The sequence below is a fragment of the Drosophila tropicalis genome, unplaced genomic scaffold (genome assembly GCF_018151085.1).
Source record: "Drosophila tropicalis isolate 14030-0801.00 unplaced genomic scaffold, ASM1815108v1 contig_130, whole genome shotgun sequence".
Taxonomy (NCBI): Eukaryota; Metazoa; Arthropoda; class Insecta; order Diptera; family Drosophilidae; genus Drosophila; species Drosophila tropicalis.
Window position 1 is genome coordinate 147,574 of NW_027172573.1, and position 15,312 is coordinate 162,885.

The 15,312-nt window shown below is 40.0% G+C and overlaps 1 protein-coding gene across 2 annotated transcripts in view; it reads left to right on the forward strand.

The window, feature by feature from the left end:
- Positions 1-15,312, forward strand: part of Lim1 (LIM homeobox 1) — a 50,097-nt gene that overhangs the window by 6,097 nt on the left and 28,688 nt on the right. For both annotated transcript variants that reach the window (XM_068295653.1, XM_068295651.1), the window contains exons 2-3: positions 14,006-14,201; positions 14,874-15,100. In XM_068295653.1, coding sequence (XP_068151754.1) covers positions 14,006-14,201; positions 14,874-15,100 — 423 coding nt within the window. The remainder of the gene's footprint in view (positions 1-14,005; positions 14,202-14,873; positions 15,101-15,312) is intronic.

The window sequence follows — 15,312 nt, forward strand, 5'->3', positions numbered from 1 at the left end:
GAATGAGCCGTATAGAGTATTTAAATGGAAAAATATGGCCCTGTCTGTGCTCGGTCCGTCTCCGTCTCCCTCTCCCCATCCCTCTCTCTTTTTTCTGTTTTCTGGGCATGGGTTTTTCGGCTTTGGGTCTGGGGGTCTGATCTTGCGAGATGTGTTCGTCTGGAACCAAATGGCTTGCCAGGGAAAAACGATCGCGAAGCAGATGACCGCAACAAACGGCAATTCGTTCCAAGTGTGCACCCAGCAAAAAAGGCAACGGCAGCTTGTACACCATACAAAAATGTTAATTTCTCTTTATTGGAAAACACTTTTTTCTAACAGTTTGGGGAAACTTTATTCGAAATTGGAAGTTTTCCTCTAGATCGATTTGGTTTTGTCTGGTGTACGTACCGCTTGATTATGTGTGTGCACCGGTGTGTCAAGTGAAGCGTTACCAGACAGTGCGGGCGGCCCCGAAACTGAAGCCAGTGCGGCGGCGGCGGCGGCAGCGGCAGTGGCGTTCCTCTTTTACTTATACCCTACCCACAACTAGCGTCCCTATCATCCTACATATGTATAGTTACATAGTATCATCAATAACGACGAGGCAAACGCACAACATAATGATGCGTGTAATGTTGCTGCCGACGATGACGGCGACGACTGTTGCCGCTGCCAACATCATCGCATACAACACCTTCAACGTTCTACGATCTTGGTCGATCGCTGTGTGTCTCCAACTCCTTTGATTCCCAAACCACTCGAACGGCATCTCATCATCATCATCATCATCATCATTATCATCATTATCATTTTGGGCCAGAATGAGCAGCGGCAATTTGTTATGCATTTTTATTGTGCGTTTATTAATTTGATTATCTGTTTGGTTGCATATTTTTTCTTTCTTCTTTCTTTTGCTTAATTTACAAAAGAAACAAAAAGAAAAGAAAAGAAAAAAACAAGAAATTTTATTTCTGTTTGGTTCTTTTAGGCAAAAACAGAGAAAAGAGTTGATGCAACTTTTACTTTTCAGTTTTATGCAAATTAATTAATCAAAATTTATATAAAAACCGATACACTCACACACTAACACATGCCGACACACTTGCTATTGCTATTTGCTATTGTTGCTGTTGGCAAATCATTTGCGGCAAACTTCAAAACGTCGCAGCGGGCGGGCAAATAAAAACGGCGTCGACGGCTACAACGGCATCAATGGGCAATGGGACGGACAATGGAATGGGACGATCATGATGATCGTCCAGATGATGATGATGATGATGATGACGATGATGATAGCCAGGTGGCAGCTAAAATGAGCTAAAACCATAACTAATTAAACCGGTTGGAGGAGCAACAAATATCCATAGTACACAGACAGGACTAGAAGATTTTCCGTAATGTTCTTAGACATATGGTGAAAAGTGCGTGGAAAACTTTTGAAATCGAATTCGCTGAGATGCTGTAACAAATAAGATCTGTTCTTGACCTGGCCATGTATGCACTTGCCGCTTTCTGAACCCTTTTTGCCTAGTCACCCTGTTGGCAGGTCCTGTGCGATGCTGTTCCTGTGATAAGCCTTGTCAAAGTTGACTCTAGGATTAGACAGAAAGAATCAAGGGGGAGAGCAGAGGGCAGATGACTTCGTGCATTTGCATTCAAGGTTAAACGAAACTGCAAAGATCTGGTGATAAGATGTTTATGTTTTTCAGTGTTTTGGGGGTGCTGGGAACGTAGGAAAATCTAGATAAAGCCAACATTGCTAGAACGAGGGTGGGTGGGGCAGCAGGAGGGTGGATATTCATGTATCTTGTAGGGCATAAATTGTTCTTATCTTCGCTGTGTGGCAGCTTCAGATAAAAATGCAAAAATCTAGAATGAAAGGAATGATTTGGGATTAAGCTAGAAAACTCTGAATATGAAAACCGTTTCAGAATGTAAAGAAATGAATTGTTTGTGAAATTTCATATGAAATGGCAATATTCAAGTGAGTGTTTGAGGGGTTTTTGAAAAAGATTCAAAAGTTTATAAGTTCTAATATTAATGAATTTCAAAATCAAAATCTTGTCTTTCATTTATTCGTATTAGCTAACTGATGCATACCTACACACACACACACACACATACATATGTATGTTAATATATAGAATGATGTTTGTATCGATTGAACAAAATGTAGTTGTTTTGTTTGCCTGTTTTACTGGCAAAATGTTGCTCAAGATTTGTTTATTATTAATTGCATTTTGTGCAATAAATTTGCAAAATTAATGTGAAAACCAATTAAAGGACCATTTCGATATCAACTTGGTACTTTATGTCCTGTCCTCTCCACTCTCCAGCCGACAGTCTGTTTTAGTGTGTGTGTGTGTGTGTAAGCTTTGATCATTATAATATGCATAATATTATGCTCGTCTTGGGCATAGTTGAAGGAAATTGGCCACCAAAAACTCTTGAAGCGAAGTTTCGGTCCGAAAATCAAAGCAAATTTTCAATTGCATGTGGTCAATGCTTTGCAAAGGAAGAGAGAGAGGGAGAGAGAGAGATATGGTGAGAAGGTTGAGGCATAGAAAGTGGTGTGTGTATGCGTGGACAGACGGTGGCAGGGTAAAGGGGGTCAGAGTCGATGGCCAAGAACTATTGCTGCATGCATACGCTTTATTTGGCACAAAAGTTTAAACCTTTAATCGCATTAAACGCTGGCTAAAGTCAGGCCGAGAAGGCAGGAGAGCTTTCTGTGTGTGTGTGTGTGTGTGAGTGGTGAAGGCGAAAATTTATGCAACTCTTCCTCTCAGCTTCTCCCACTCTTCATCGTGTGTGTCTGCCACATTAAATATTGAAAAATGCAAATTTACAAATACATAAATTTTCAATGAATTTCCAACACCAGGCAGCTAGCAAAGCATTTAAAATCAATCAATTGAATCTAGAGTTGCCAAGTTCATATTGTATGCAGCTTGTTCACACGCACACATACGCACACGACTTCCACAATTGTTGAGGGCATCATTAACGTCCTTCTCGACTGCGAGCGATTCTCCAGAGAAAGGCGGGGGCGTGGGCGGTGGCGTAGGCGCAACCATATGAACAACACGGCTCCGTCCGGGAGTAGTTTTTTGTCTCATTATTGTATATACATATGTATATTGCCTTACTATTATTTGTTGACACCGACACAAACACACAGACATGTAGACACAGACACATTGAACAAGAGCCAACAATATGTCAAAAGCCTGCAAAACCACATTGATTAAACCAAAAACCCAGGTAGCCAGTCGTTTGGGTTAGAAAGAGAAAGAGAGGGAGTGTGAGAGAGAGAGAGAGAGAGGTAAGAAGGGCTAAAAATGGAGTCCTCCATAGCATTTGTATTAACAAAATGTACAAAAGGTCCACAAAAATGCCAACCGAACGAAACCGCAAACCAAAATACATCAAAGGTTGGTGGCCAGTGTTGGAGGGGGGTAATAAGGGGGCATCGTGTGGATGTGCGAGGAGAAGCGAAAAAGAGCGAGAGAGAGACAGAGTTTAAAAGCGAATGTGCGACTCTAAGTTTATGTTAAAGAAAACTGTCAAAAACCCATTGTAGAGGGAAACAGTGTGCCATGCCAGGGTTGCCAAACACATTCACAAAGCACATACATATACACATAAACTCGGAACTCTCTGCCCCAAGAAACACAAGTTTAAATAAAACTTAAAAAATGATGCCAATAGATTAAATTTATGGGTCACACTTGCCCGACACGAGTTTCACTCAATTAAATGAACGAAGATGTCCATGGAATTGCGTTCAAGTGTTAAATTTATCCTTTATAGTTTTATATTTAATATTTACACTTTTCATTATGTCTAAATGTTAGTTCTCATTCCGATTTTTATATTCCCACTTATCTTTGCATCTACATTTCCATTTCCATTTCGTATTTACCATTTTCGCAGTCATCGTCATCTTCATTTTGACAGTCGTCATCATCAACATTGTCGTCAGTTGCAGAGATTTTTATAGGCTCTCCCCCATCCCGACCATTACCTCAATCCAAGACCAAGAGAACTCTGTCGTTTCTGTTTTATTTGGTTGTTGGTTTTTTTTTTTTATACCATACACCCATAGGGTGAAATGGTATATTAAAGTCGCCAAAATGTATGTAACAGGCAGAAGGAAGCTTCTCCGACCCTATAAAGTATATATATTCTTGATCAGGATCAACAGCCGAGTCGATCTAGCCATGTCCGTCTGTCCGTCCGTCCGTCCGTCCGTCCGTCCGTCCGTCCGTCCGTCCGTCCGTCCGTCCGTCCGTCCGTCCGTCTGTATGAACACGCAGATCTCGGAGACTATAAGAGCTAGAGCCACCAAATTTGGTATGTATACTCGTGTAGTATGCACATGTTCAGCATTAATTGGAATTTCGGCCACGCCCCCTTACGCCCCCAGGAATCACATAAAACTGTTTTTCTTAAAAAGTATGACAGCTAGAGACATCAAATTTAGTTTGTATACCCGATTAGTTAGTGCGCAGAAATTAACTGTTCAAACTTTTTGCCACGCCCCCTTACGCCCCCAGGAATCACACAAAACTGTTTTTCTTAAAAAGTATAATAGCTAGAGACATCAAATTTGGTTTATATGCTCGGTTAGTTAGCGCGCAGAAACTAATTGTTTAAACTTTTTGCCACGCCCCCTTCCGCCCCCGGAATTTACATAAAAGTGATTTCCTTAAAAACTATGATAGCTACCGACATCAAATTTAGTATGTAGACTAGCTTAATAGACGCGCAGATATTGGCTATTTAAACATTTTGCCACGCCCACTTCCGCCCCCGTAAATTAAACAAAACTGATTTTATCAAAAACTAACAAAGCTTAAGTCACCAAATTTAGTATGTATACTGGCATAGTATGCGCAGAGAATTTAGATATTTTCAAATTTTGCCACGCCCACTTCCGCCTCCATAATTTAGAAAAAAACGATTTCCTCCTTTAGTTTTTTGACTATCGCATTTAAATTTGGCAGACTAATTTATCTTATCTATTTCTACCAAACTATCAAATTTTATTGAAATCGGCCCACAAGGCCAGAATTGGACGTTGGCTAGTAGCGGCGCTAGAGTGCTCGTGTGTTTGTAGAGTGAGCGAGATAGCACATAGTATAAGACATGTAAAAACAATTTAATAGACATATGTACATTTGGTCTTCGAAATTTGAAATATTTGTTTCACCAGGTGTATGGTATACCCAAGTCGACGAGTCGACTTACTTGCTTCATTTTTTTTATTTTTGCTTTCTTTTTTTTATTATTATTTTCTGCCACCCCCAACCCTTACTGTGCCACCGAGATGAGTCTGCTTGAGTCGCCCCATAAAAATCACACTTCAGTTAAGAGGCAGCACCAAAATGATACGAGAGATAGACTAAAGCCAAAGATATGTGTGATAGAGTGAAAGAGAGAGAGTGAGAGAGAGAGAAAGAGAAAGAGACGGAAGAGAGTGGGAGAGCATGAGCAAAGACAAGTGCAAAAGAGAAAGAGCCAGTAATAGACTAAGGGGGAGTGAGAGAGAAACGCTCAAGAGAGCGAACGAAAGAGACAGGGAATGCGATAGCTATCTACAAACTCTGGGGGTTCGGGTGGATTTGCTTTCCTTCCAAATGGATGGATGGCCGCCCACTTTTTCTTCTTCCCTTTTACTTCTTCATCTTTTTCTGATACGTCTTCGTCTTGTAGCTGTTTTTGTTGTTGGTGTTGGTGTTGCTGTTGCTGTTGCTGTTTGACAGCACACAGATAGCCAATGATAAGCCTTAGCGTATGAGTGATATGTCAGGGACAGGGACAGGGACACAAAACATGACACAGGACACAACAATCATCCACCCATCGAAAGCATCCCCATCCCCAAACGCGTTAGCAACCAAACCCCCAGAACTCGAGTGCAACCAACGTGGAAAAAGTATTCCGATCCGGAATTTGCTTACCATGCAAGAAGACAGAATCATCTATATGCATTTTTCTTTAATATTTAGAAAATATTTCAACATAGACTACCGACCCTTGTCTTAAAGAATAATAAAATTTAGCATTTTCTTACTTAAAGACTTTCGGTGTTGTCCTTGTCGTCACCGTCTCCGTCACCGTCTCCGTCTCCATTGCCATTCCATCTTCCTTTCTTTGTATCATAAACAAACGCAATATGAATTTTAATGCCACACACAACAGAAACAGAAGGCGATGGTTATAAACAGATACAAAACAACAAAAAAAATATTAAGCCTATATGTAAATGTGTGTGTGTGTGTGTTTATAAAAAGAAACAAAATTCACTCCATAGGCAAAAGGCAATATCTGCAGATACATTTTGATGCCAAACCAGGATTTAATGGAAATGACTATGGGAATGAGGCATGGATATTGGTTGGGGCAAGTCGCTTGCTTTTTGGTTTTTGGAAAATGGCAAAGTCAACAATTTGGAGAGTCGAGAAGTGCGGGGCGGTGAGGTGAGACAAGGCAAGGCGAGTCGAAACAGCGATGGCATCGATGGCTTCTGGGCTAGTGGTTGGCAGTGCCTTTCAGCTGTCTTTGCCTGTGTGTGTGAGTGTGTGTGTGTGTGTGTATCTAGCATATACTTTATATGCATGAGCTACACAAAAAAGAGGCGTAATTTTTTCCATATATACTAAGTGTACATACATATTTACAAAAGATATACCTACATACTTTATATATACACCGAGCACGTAAGAAGTAGCAAACCTAAGAAAAGGGAATGGTGGAAACAAGTCTAACAAAATATAAATAAAAATTGCTTTCAGAGACAATCTCCCCTCTTGCTTCGATTAGAGTATTATGACAAACTAACAGAGATAACACAAACTTAGTCAAATGGTATAACTAAAACACTAAAACTCTTTAGTCGATGGGCCATAAACCTCTCTAGTTCACCTCTTTTGCCCATCACCCATCATCATCACCTCCTTCGCCTTGTCGCCTGTTCGTTATTTTAATGCAATTCGTTGCGGCTGATTTGAGAATTTTGATTACAAAATGTTTCCGCTCTTTTGGGTCCTCATAATCACCCACGCCAAGAAGGGCCAAATATCACGTTTAATCAAAATCCAACCAAGATATGAAGAACTTCTAGTACCCTCAATTCGGATCTGACTGTTTTATCTGGGAATCATTTGAGCCATTCTCTCATCCAAAAACAGGTCTGGCCAATGAATTTTATATGACCAAGATCATTCGGCCAAAGGGTCGGCCAGTTCAGGGTATATAAGTTTCGGTTCACGTTTCGTTGAAATTTTCAAGAAAATATCAATAATAATGGGGAAAATATGAAAATAACAACAAAAAATACCCATAAAGAATATTAAATGTTGCATGGATGAAAAGACAAAGAAAAGGCAAAGTTCATCGTTAATATGCTTGAAATATTGATATGAATTTTAACACCTATTTTCGGATGTTGTTGCTGTCATCGTGGGGCTCATGAAAATCGTTCGCGTTTAAACATGTTAACATTTTAATTACATAATTAGTTGCGATATTAGCGCAAAAAATTGAATATTAATGAACATTTCTGATGAGGGCGAATGCGAAACCAGAGAGCCGGCTCAATATCGACTATACCAAAATTTGTATACCCTTGCAAATTGTTTGATAACAGAAGTCATTCAAAAAAGCCGAAAAAGTTTGGCCCAAATGAGATTTTGTCGAATCTTTGGCCAATTTTCATCCAATTTGTGAAAATTAAGGCAATAACCGTATAAGATTAAGAATGTACGAATGGATAATCAATATACACTTCTTGTAAGAGTATTTTTATACTTTAAGTTATATATAAACTGACATTTTGTTTACTTCTGAGATCATTTAGATCGTCGATTCTCACTAAGCATTTGCATACTTGTAGGTAGATATTATTTTCCTAATTTAAATAGTTATGATCATATCCGAATATCTTTGATTTTAAGAGCTTCCACTGTTGGGATTCTTGTCGTTTCCATTGAACGAACTCACGATGTCTATTTTGACATCTTTCCGAAGTGATTTTACTTGGCATATTGGTTTATGTACTCACTTTATATATTGGGATCAGGCAAATTGTTGTTCCTCATGGAACTTGCCAAAATGTATACAAATGGCAGAAGGAAATGTTTATATTCTTGACCAACTTTTGTGAACATCGGTGATCCAATGGATGGGCAGAGTCCTGATTTCCTTTACCTAGATTTCATTTATAATTTTGAATTTTTATTGAACGAAAAAGTCAAAATTGTTCACATTTTCCTTTTAATATTTGTTTCCTTTCGAAATGAATGATGGTAACAATCAGATTGATAAATTCTAGATATTCTGTTGAATATTTTTAACGTTTCGTCTCATTCGGCTTTCTTCTTCTTCTTTTTGCCTTGTTTTTCCAGCTCGTTTCACAAAAAACTTAAAGTTTTAGACAAAACTTAATCCATATTCTACAGCTGCAACTCTCTCGCCTCATTAGCATAAAAACAAAACCGAAAAGGAAGAAGGAAAAATGGTTGGCAAAAATGAGAGAAGAAAAAAGAAAGAATCATAAGCACTTTTCGAAAAAAGAAAAGTGTAAACTTCCCTCTGGCTTTTCTCTTCTTTCATTCCCTTTTGGCTTTATTCCACTTTTGCTTTAACGGCCAGCCTATCAGCCAAATATTACGTTTAAAAGTAGGTACCAAGATAATGGACGAATAGACCAAAATGAGTCCCGAACTCGAGAAACCCTGTTCAAGGCATTTAAGGAACGAATGATTATGAGTCTGTTTGAGTATTATAATAATTGGTGATACTTTCTCTGATCTACTATTCTGTCTCTGACTACTTTAGGACCGTGCAAGGATTTTCACAAGGGTGTATAGCAGAGGGACAAAACGAGCAAGAATAGATAAAGGAATGGCGGACCAGCAGCTCTCCTCATTTCCCATTTCAGTCTGCCATTTGTTTGGCTTTACTGCATTTTCATTTGGATTTTTGCATAAGATTTGCGAAAGAAAACGACCAAAACGTGGAAGAAAAACGAAAAAATGAGGGGAGAGATAAAGAGAGAAAAAAATGGAAAATAAGAAGTAGCACTAGTAGAAGTAAAAGGAGCGAAAGAATGGGGAAATGATTGCGATTGAGCGACGGCTGTTGCTAGTGGCTTGGATTTTCCTTCTTTTTGTGGCTTCAACATTTTAGTCACGTTTTCCGCAGAGGGTCCAGGGGGGCGGGAAGTGGCATAACCAACATGGCGCAGCAGGCAGCAAGTGCTCTGCGAAAACTCCAACAAAAAGTTGCAAATAGAAAAGAAACGGAAAACGCAAAAACAAAGCAACTTGAAGTTGATTTTTATTATTTTCATTTTGCTGATGTCGAACGAATTTTTTGCAGTTTTCTCGTTTGTAGGTACCCTCCCATGCAGAGGGAGGGTATTATCAACTGGGTCATATCTTTGCAACGCAGGCAATTCGATGTTCTCGATCACCAGTTTATATATAGATTCTTGATCAGCTTTTGAAGCCGTGTTCTTAGTCAGCCCACTTATCCCTGTTATGGAATGGAAGGGTATGTGAGCTTCGGCTTAGCTATGGTGAGTTTCCCTAATGTTTCAAAGTTGGATACGATGAAAACTGGCAAAGAAAAACAAATTTCCAAAGGAAATGCTTTCCTTTCGATATTTGAATATAATATTTCGTTTCGAATGCATGAAAGAGGTTGAATCAACCTCAACATGGCTGTGGGTAGAAGAAGAAGAGGGCCTCATACAAGAGATTCGTATTGATAATTGCTGTCAAAATATCGTTATGCGGCTAGCCCATAGGTTCGCCATTATGGGAACAATCGGTTGGCCAAGGCAGCCTTTACTGTATTGCTGATGTTGCGGCAGCTGCCGTTGTCAGAGCTTCAAAAGAGCCTGAGTTCAGTTCATTTGTTATTTTTAATTTTTTTTTATTTTCGTCTTTGTGTTTTTTTTTCTTCTTTTATATGTATTTTTGGGCTGGCCTTTTGGGTGTTGCCCGGACCAACCCAGCGAGCCATGAAGAAGCTGCTGCTGTTGCAGTTCTGGTCGATGTTGTTGCCTGGGCATTATAAATGCAGTTAGTCTGTATGGATTGCAAGTTCCAGCTCTAGCTCCAGCTCCAGCACCAGCTCCAGCTCCTCAGCTCAGGGTACACAATTATTGGCTTTTGTTTGAGAGCGGCAACGACAGCGGAAAATGTTGTGCAAAATGCTTCGTACGTGACTCTTTGCCTGGGCACTGTGCACTTTTCTTGCTCTGCGGTCAATGCGCTGGTCATTGAAATGGAGATATATATATATACCTATCGGACGGGAGAAGCAGAGGAAGAGAGATAACAGAGAGAGAGAGATGGGAGAGAGAGAGAGAAAATGGGAGTGGGAGACTGGGGATAAGGAGGGTTAGCGATGAGTCTCGCCTAGAGCCTCCCGGTACCAGTAGCGGGCAATTTTTCACATCGTTACATAAATTTCAGCGTAAAATAAATGGCCAACGGTAGCCAAAAAGTGCACTCAACAATATTTAAATTGCGACACTTAAGCGGTAAACAACAACAGCAGCAACGGCGTCTGCAAACAACAATTTGTCGCTTTTTAAAATCGCGCCAGAAGGCAATATATATATTCAACCCGAAACCCAAAAGCCGAACCAAGCTCAAGAGTTAAGAAAATTAACAAGAGAGATGCACAGAGAAATGGAAAGAGTGCATCAAGTTGAATAGCAAATGCTCTTTACTTCAAAATTTCCTATTTTCTAATTGCCATTTCACTTTAGTTCAATCGAAATATAAATTTTGAAAATTATCAACAGTTAGATTAACTTTCATTATATAGGATATATGTTGATACGATTCTAGCAAGATTTTTTATAAAACGAGCAGGAGAAACCACACCAAAGAATTGAAAACTGAAAACAGAAGCAACGTTTACCCTGAATTTACCCTTTTCATTTCCCCCCTTTTCGTTTTCACTATGGCCTTTAGGTGCTTGTCTGTGTGTGTGTGTGTGTTTAATGTAGTTCAGTTCATTGAGCCAACATCAAGTGAAGAACCATCCTCTGCTCTGCTCCTCTGACTCCTGTTTTCAGTTTGGCTCAATTCACTTCAGTTCAGTTCGGTTCTGTGTTTTGCTCGATTCTCTGTTATTGGGCCCGTTCCGTCTATAAACGTCCATAACCTTCATTAAAAATTGTCTGCAGCGGCATAAAATGATTGATAACATCCGTCAATTTTGACATATGCGGCAAGGTCTGGACTTTTGTTCTTGTTGCTGTTGCTGTTGTTGCTGTTGTTGCTGTTGTTGTTGGCCGGAGACTCAGTAAGAGTTGGAGTTGGAAGTTGGAGTCTGGGTCTCGGTCGTTTGGTTCGTTTTGCTTGTGGTTGGGGGTCTGGAACTGGGGTTTCTGTTGCGAAAATGAGTCAATTCGTCAATCAATCAGTGTGTCAGTTGCTCATTTATAATGTGCAAGCTTTTGCCCCGGCATTTGCTGTTGCTTTCTCGCTTCCTTTTGCCCGCTTATGTTTCTATACCATGCATCCATCAAGTAATATAGTCCATTGAAATCGCCAAAATGTAAGTGACGGCTGCCAAAGGAATACAGAAGTTCTTGATCAGCACTAACCGCCGAATCGATCTGACCATGTTTGTCCGTCCATTCGTGTGAGCAACTGCTTTGGGTCTCCAAAGGTCTCCGATAAGCCAGAGACATAAAACTTGAGATTAGCTTTAATTGCTGGCTAAGATAGTTAATTCATTTCGTAAATGGTATACCAAAGTCGGCGCAACGATTGTCTAAGCTGTTGTACTTCACCCTTGTCTCCTTTCTTTTCCTTTCTGCCATTCTGGCTATTTGTCACTCGGGGCGTATGAGTAATCCGAAAAGGGCGTTAGTTATGTGTTTGAATTTATGGTCTTTAAGAAGTCACTCTCACTCAGCGTATTGAAAGATATACATAAATACGAATGTGTGTGTCTAAAGGGAAAAAGGTGAATTCCTCAAAAAAAGAAAGAGAAAAAAACACACACACACGTTGCAAATGCAGCCAACTGTGCGCCAAAATCCTTCCAGGCGCAAATTAGCACCTCGCCATGATGTTTGGTAGCCTCATTAAGTTTGCACATGTGTGCGTATGCCCCCTAACTTCATCAGCTTCTCCTCCATCACCTCCATCACTTCACCTTTAGTGGGCCCCGAAATGAGCAATCCCACAGGGTGGCCTGGCAAACATTTGAGTTAACTAGCACCAGAGGGAAAGCTTTACAATTTACACTTGCATTTTGTACTTGGACAAATTTGGCATTCCCCACACCCCAAGTCCCCTTGTCCCCATGCCCCTATTGCCGGTTCCACACACTCATTGTGGCACCTGTTCCAGTCATACATTTTTTCCTTGGTGCTTCTTGCTTGTTTTTAGATGTCGAGTGTTCAAGATGAGTGGCATATTTACACACAACTGAATAAACTTAGAATAAGTCTGGATTTCTGCTAAACCAATAACACATGGGCAAGAAGGTAGCAGGCGGTTGTGTGTGTGTGAGTGTGGGCGTGGCGCACACCCTTAAAAACTCAACTGGATACTGAAAACTGCAACCGTATAATGATAGACGCCAAATCTCGCCCCGAGCCCGAGAGACAAAGATATAAACTACTAAAAGATACGAAAGAGCGAGCAAGGAAATACTGACAATATCAAGTCCAAGTTGAAATTCCTTTTCGCAGTCAATCAGTCAATGAAGTTGCAAAGGCAACAAAACGAAAGAACAAACCATGAGGAACTTCTTGTTTAGCACCCACAGGGCATATTTAAAGCCACAAGATGTTGAAGAAGAAGAGAAGAAGGCGTGGCCCCAGCCCCAGCCCAATCCCAAAAAAAAAAAACAAGAACGAAAAAAAAAGTATGCTCAACTTGTGTGTGAAATTTATTTTCATTCAAAAAGTTTTGCACGTTTCAGTATGGCAGACTACGGACTGCTAAGGACTTGGTGGCCCAGCAGGCGGTTAGAGGGGCAGGTGGTATTGTGGAGGCGGAGGAGGATAAGCAGGAAAGCAGGAGAGTAAAAGGCGTTGCCCAGTTTATCCAGTGTAGGAATATGGATAGCAACAACTCTGTGCCTTTACCTTGAATCAAAAGTCGTTTCACAAAATTTAAGTAAATCGCAAAGCAACCAAAAATCAAAAAAACTATTCACTTTGTTATTTCATTTTCATCTTTTTCCCTTTTGAATATGTAAATTTATCTTTTATACCCTTGAAACGAGGTTATTGGTATACATACATATACACAAATGTTATATATATATGTCCCAAAAGGTGGCATGTTTACATTACAAGAAGAAGAAAAGTCAAAACTCAAGATGAAACTTAAGAATTACTCAGCTGAGTTATCTTTAACCCTAGAAAGCAATGTCTGTTTTTTTTGTTTGCTAGAGAAGGATTTCGAATACATTCTTCTCTAATTGACTGTGGACTTATCCTTGGTGTCATTTTTATGCTCAATCTTTGAAGTGACCCTACTGAGTACAACCTCCTACACCCTGTAATCTGCTCATAATCTTCCACTTCTGTGTGAAGTCAACAATCCCCAATTCGATTTGTTGGTCAAATGACTATGCCAAAATGCATCAAGATCTGGGGACTATACAATAAGTTAATAGCATAAGAAACTTTATCATCTGAGCTGAGTTTGCATATTGCAGCTCTCAAAATGGTCAATCTTTTAATGTTTGCTTCGAAACGTAGCCACAAGGTATACTATGCCACGATACCAATGACTAAAATCCATTTCAATTCTAGTGAGATTTGATTCTTCAATGGCCATCAATGAGAAACAAGGACAATCGCTTCGAGTGTGTGGTCAGAAAAGGAGTTCTTCTTTTAGAAATAGAATCAGACATAATAAATAGAATGAAATTAGTTATATTCGTATGAGATACTGATTGATATTGAAGCGATTGATCTAAATATATAATGAGATTCTAACTTTTTAACTTACGTTTTTATTCCTCGTAGGTCGCAGTGAGCCGCCCGTTGGTGTTGGCGATCCCTGTGCCGGTTGCAATAAGCCCATATTGGATAAATTTCTGCTCAATGTCCTCGAGCGAGCCTGGCACGCGTCCTGTGTTAGATGCTGCGAATGCCTCCAACCTCTGACAGACAAATGCTTTAGCCGCGAGTCCAAGCTTTATTGTCGTAACGATTTCTTCAGGTGAGTGCAAAAACACAAAAAAAAAAAAACAAATCAAGGTAAATCAATCAATATGAAATGGAGAAAAGGTGTGTGTACAAGACTGTAAGGAAAAAAAGAGGAACAGAGAGAAAGAGTAAACGAGAAATGCTTTATGGAGATGGAGAAACAAAATCAAAGCAATTAAGCCAAGTTAGCTTTGACTTGTCGTAGTTGGCTTTTGTGCTGGATGGCAGACCAGCTAAATTGTTCACTGGTTCGCTCACGTGTTCCGTTCGAATTCACCTGCCATTGAAATCCATCTAATTGAAAAAAGAGGTAAGAGGCAAGAAGAATTCAAATGCAAAAATGTGCCAAGCCAAAGCAATTAACATGCAAAACACCTGAGTAATTCACAATAAAATCCTTTTTTTCCCTCCACTTCACTTCTTCTTTTTTTTTTTTTTTTTTGCCTTCCATTTGTCCCCCATTTATCTTATTTTTATTTCTTTATTTTGCTTCCTGTCAAAGTCAAGTTGCATTGTAATGGCAAAAGCATTTCACAAACATCTGTAGGTAGCATCTGATGCTAGATTCAATATGGTATTGAATACAGCCAAAAGTAAAACCAGAATTCTTCTTCTTTAAGCCCAAAAGAGTTTTTGAATGATGCTTATAAATAAACCCTAATGCTTTCTGATCCATTCTTTACAGACGTTATGGCACCAAATGCAGTGGCTGTGGCCAGGGCATTGCTCCCTCGGACTTGGTGCGTAAGCCCCGGGATAAGGTTTTCCACCTGAATTGCTTCACTTGCTGCATTTGCCGCAAACAGCTGAGCACTGGCGAACAACTGTATGTTCTGGATGACAATAAGTTTATCTGCAAGGACGATTATCTGCTGGGCAGGGCGCCATCCTGTGGCCACAATTCGCTGAGCGGTAAGTCAATCACTTAATCAGTTAGATGCCATAAATTCTATGTACACAACTGGGGGCTCATCTGTGCTAATTGAGGGTCTCTATTGTTCTCCGCCACTCCAGTCCGGTCTAGCAATCTGCCAGCCGTGCCCCGCTCTACATTTTAAATCTTTTCCTATCTTTTCACTGGCTATGCACACTAATGCTATCAGCAATAAATACAAAATTGCGTA